Genomic DNA, 4178 nt, shown 5'->3' on the forward strand with positions numbered 1-4178 from the left:
GATTTGAACTGTTCAGGTCCACTTACTTGTGGATTTTGTTCTGCCTCCACCACTCCTGAGACAACAAAAACAACCTCTCCTCCTCTTCCTTCTTCTCAGCCCACTCAACGTGAAGACAACAATGATGAAGAACTTTATGACAAACTTCTTTCCCTAAATAGTAAACATGTTTTCTCTTTCTGATGATTTTCTCAATAAGATATTCTTTTTCTAGCTCACTTTACTGTAAGAATAGAGTATATAAGACATATAAGATACAAAATATGAGTTAATTGAATGCTTATGTTATTTATAAGGCTTCTTGTCCACAGTAGGATATCAGTAGTTGGGTTTTGGGAAGTTCAAAGTTATGTGCATATTCTACTGCATGGGGGTCAGTGACCCTAATTTCTATGTTGTCCTAGAGTCATCTGTATTACAATTGGAATAATCATTTTCAAACAAGAACGTTAACATTTGAATAGGAGGTACAAATATGGATCTGGATATACTCATACTAATTAAGCATTTAAAGTTTACTAGAGTACTGAATAATTTAAATTTTGACTTACAGAATGGCAAATGTATATGACTTTTCTTCTCCCCTAATTTAAATTAAATAGAATTTTCTTATCATTAGGACTGCATGAGAATGTCATAATAATATGAGAAAGGGTAGTAGTTGCCTGATGTTGAAAGATTTTCCTAATGTCACATAAATAAAAGAAAATAAAATAAAAGATAAGTACTTACAAAGCACTTACTCCACTGTGAGAGACACAATCACATGTCACATAAAATGATGAGACAATATGGTAACTGCAAGTTAACTCAGGCCTTTTGTTCTTTTATTGTACAACTAATCATAATATTTTATCAATCTTGTCTACATTAATATTTTAAAGCTCTCTTTCCCATATTTTATAATCACCACCTTACTCCAGCTCCTCATCTTCTCTTCACTAAAGTTTTTCAAACTAAATCAAAATAGAATTTGAAATTTGATATTACCGGCTAAGATTCTTAACTAAAAACAACAAAATCAGTGTAATTTAAACTGAAAATACAATATTTTTTTAAAAAGTGAAGGATTGCCAAATATCCAAAAAATGGACGTGAGTAAGGTCTGAAAATCTGCCAGCATGAGCAGTTTCCAATGTGCTTGATAATGAGTTCTGTGAGGTCACGACTCTTGCTCCTTCTGGGTGCCATTCATAGCCCTACAAACTTGGTGAATTTGTTTCTGTGGTGTCTTTGTAGCCTTACAGGATTTGCACCTGCCCTGCTGCTTTGAGCTACCTATTCCCATGTTAAAATCTGGGATCAAAAAATCCAATGTAGACTCTCCACCTATATACCGTAGCCATAGCTGAAAGTCAGGTAGGGAAGTAAGTGTTTGAGTTCTAGCAGAGACAGTGAAATGTTTGCTGTCTGAGGCATGTCAAAAGAGAGTTCAGATACATAAAGAAGGGTAAATAAATTCTACACTATATGTTGAGCCAACAGTCTCACGGCCACAGATTTATCTATTTACTTGGGCCAATATGAAGGAGATACAGAATATGTGAGAAGTTTGTTATATGCATGATACTTGGAGAAATATCCAGGGGAGAAGAAAAGAGTAGACATGATTTGTTTTGTATTTCTCAAGTAGGCCAACAAATTCCGGTGGCCCTATTTGGACAGACATTGAATGGAGTCTCAAGAGAGGCAGATAGACTTGACATGGAAGAAACTTCCGTGAAGAGTGAAACTTGCTGCAAAGGGGTCCCGATCCAGACCCCAAAAGAAGGGTCGTGGATCTCGCGCCAGGAAGAATTCAGGGCAGGTCCGCAGGGCAAAGCAAAATCAAGTTTATTAAGAAGGAAAAGTGGTGAAAGAACAGCAACGCCATAGACAGAGTAGGGCATTCCCGAAAGTAAGAGGAGGAACGTGTCCACCCTGGGTACAATACTTGTTTAAATACAGAATAAAAAATATCGTGGGGAGATGTGCTCTGCTACAAGTGTTTGTGTTAAATGATTAATTTTCTTAATTAGTATATTTTTCAAGAATCAAAATTATTATCTTTAAAGAAAAATTAAGAATGCCTTTGTTCATTTTTCTTTTTCTTTTTCTTTTTTTTTTTTTTGAGACGGAGTCTCGCTCTGTCGCCCAGGCTGGAGTGCAGTGGCCGGATCTCGGCTCACTGCAAGCTCTGCCTCCCGGGTTCCGCCATTCTCCTGCCTCAGCCTCCCGAGTAGCGGGGACTACAGGCGCCGCCACCTCGCCCGGCTAGTGTTTTGTATTTTTTTTAGTAGAGAGGGAGTTTCACCGTGTAGGCCAGGATAGTCTCAATCTCCTCACCTCGTGATCCACCCGTCTGGGCCTTTGTTCTTAAAATATCGGGATATCTGGGCACTCCCAAGTCTGGGTCTGTTTAGTAAACATTGCCAACCTGTTTCCTTAACCGTAAACATCTAGAGGCCAGAAATACCAAACTTTCTAGGAATACCAATCTTTCTGGGAATGCAGCCCAGCAAGTCCCAGGCTAATTTTCCAGCCCTCGCTCAAGGTGGAGTCGCTGTGGTTCAAAAGCCTCTGACAAAACGAGCGGACAATAATTATGTTACCAAGATTGTAGCCTCCCAGTGCAAATCTCAGTTTCTCTTTTTTCTGTCCTTCAATCTAGACTGGCTTTCAGACACAAAAAGAAAAATACTACCTGATCTCACCTATATATTGGGCCTAAAAATAAATGGAATACATAGAAACAGAGAGTAGAACGGTGGTTGCTCAAAGTTAACTTGTCTAAGAAACGGACTCAGTACAGGATGCAGCGTCCTCATCTCCCTCTCTCATGACGTCACCACCCACTTCTCCACCAATCAGCAAGCCCCACACTTTAGCTCATCACGCATCCAGACCCCTTAAAAATGCCATCCTGAAGCGTCTCCAGAAAGCTGATTTGAGGCTCCCTTTCTCTTCCTCCTTCAGCTGACCTATGATTATTAACTTTCTCCGCTGCAACCCCTGCTGTTTTGGTGTTTTGGTCTGATAACACTCCATGGGCAATTGAACCCTGTGAGCCTGTGACAATCCTCCTGCCTCAGTCTCCCCATAGGTGGAATTACAGGCCTGTGCCACTGTCTCTTGCTCTTTTACAAAAGATTTGACATAAATGCTTATCATCTGAATCTTGTATCTTTGGGATATAGAATGGGGCTTCTTATTAAGTAAATATGATTATGAAATTAAAGATCTATGTGATTTCATGAATAATTCAAATACGCTGAACACAGACATTCAAAAATGTAAAATAAGCAGCTCAGTTTTATTTACGTTCCTCATTCTAATCTCTTCTTTCAGAATAACCAAGTTTTGACCTCCTCTATGCTTGGTTTTGTGCTTTCTACTGGAGAAGTGTGAAATAGTCAATTCCTGCTTCCCGAACACTCTCAGGGAGATCTGGGGTATTTCAAGAGGAAGTTGCTGACTCACATCCACCATATTTGCGTACTTGACCCTAGTGGGTAGTTTTCAGGTAAACCTAAAAGTCTTTCCTTTCACAGAAATTCCCTTGAAGTCTGTCTTACCACATCAAATAAGGAGTGTTACCTCCTCTTTCAGCACAAATAAGTTTTGTCTTCTGTCTTTTGAAGATGTGAAAATAGTTCCCTGCTTGCACTAGATATGGCTCCTCCTATTATGTTAAAAGTCATGGTTGTAAACTTAATAAAGGAATTCTTCAGCTTTTCAAATGCAGGAATATTGAAACACCTGCACACTTTGACTTTCAGGAAATTGTCCTTGCCAGGACTGTACACTAACTATGCTGATTGGATAATTATAAAACATATACATGCATCAGTAAATTTAATTGTCTGGTCGGAGTGTAGTGGTGTTTACAACTAATTGATCACAACCAGTTACAGGTTTCTTGGATCCTTCTCCACTCCCACTGCTTCACCTGGCTAGCCTATACATATCAAAATATATATCACAATAAATATAAGTCAAAATATATATCAATATATGTCAAAGTATAATTTGTCAATTAATACATGTTTTAAAAAATATTTTTAAAACTCAAAAAAATTAAAACGAACCAATATCACTTTTCTCAGGTAGATGGTATAATTAATTCATTTGCTAGAAACAGTAAGAAATTTGAGAACATTTAAAGCACTCTACTGAATAAAAATTCAATTAATAAATAT

The 4178-nt window shown here is 38.0% G+C and overlaps 1 protein-coding gene across 1 annotated transcript in view; it reads left to right on the forward strand.

The window, feature by feature from the left end:
• Positions 1 to 3387, forward strand: part of LOC112636084 (olfactory receptor 2L5-like) — a 12986-nt gene extending 9599 nt beyond the window's left edge. Inside the window, exon 2 of the mRNA XM_025404534.1 lies at positions 3328 to 3387. Within this exon, the coding sequence (XP_025260319.1) occupies positions 3328 to 3387 (60 nt within the window). The remainder of the gene's footprint in view (positions 1 to 3327) is intronic.
• Positions 3388 to 4178: the final 791 nt, after the last annotated feature.

Source organism: Theropithecus gelada, chromosome 1 (genome assembly GCF_003255815.1).
Source record: "Theropithecus gelada isolate Dixy chromosome 1, Tgel_1.0, whole genome shotgun sequence".
Classification (NCBI taxonomy): Eukaryota; Metazoa; Chordata; class Mammalia; order Primates; family Cercopithecidae; genus Theropithecus; species Theropithecus gelada.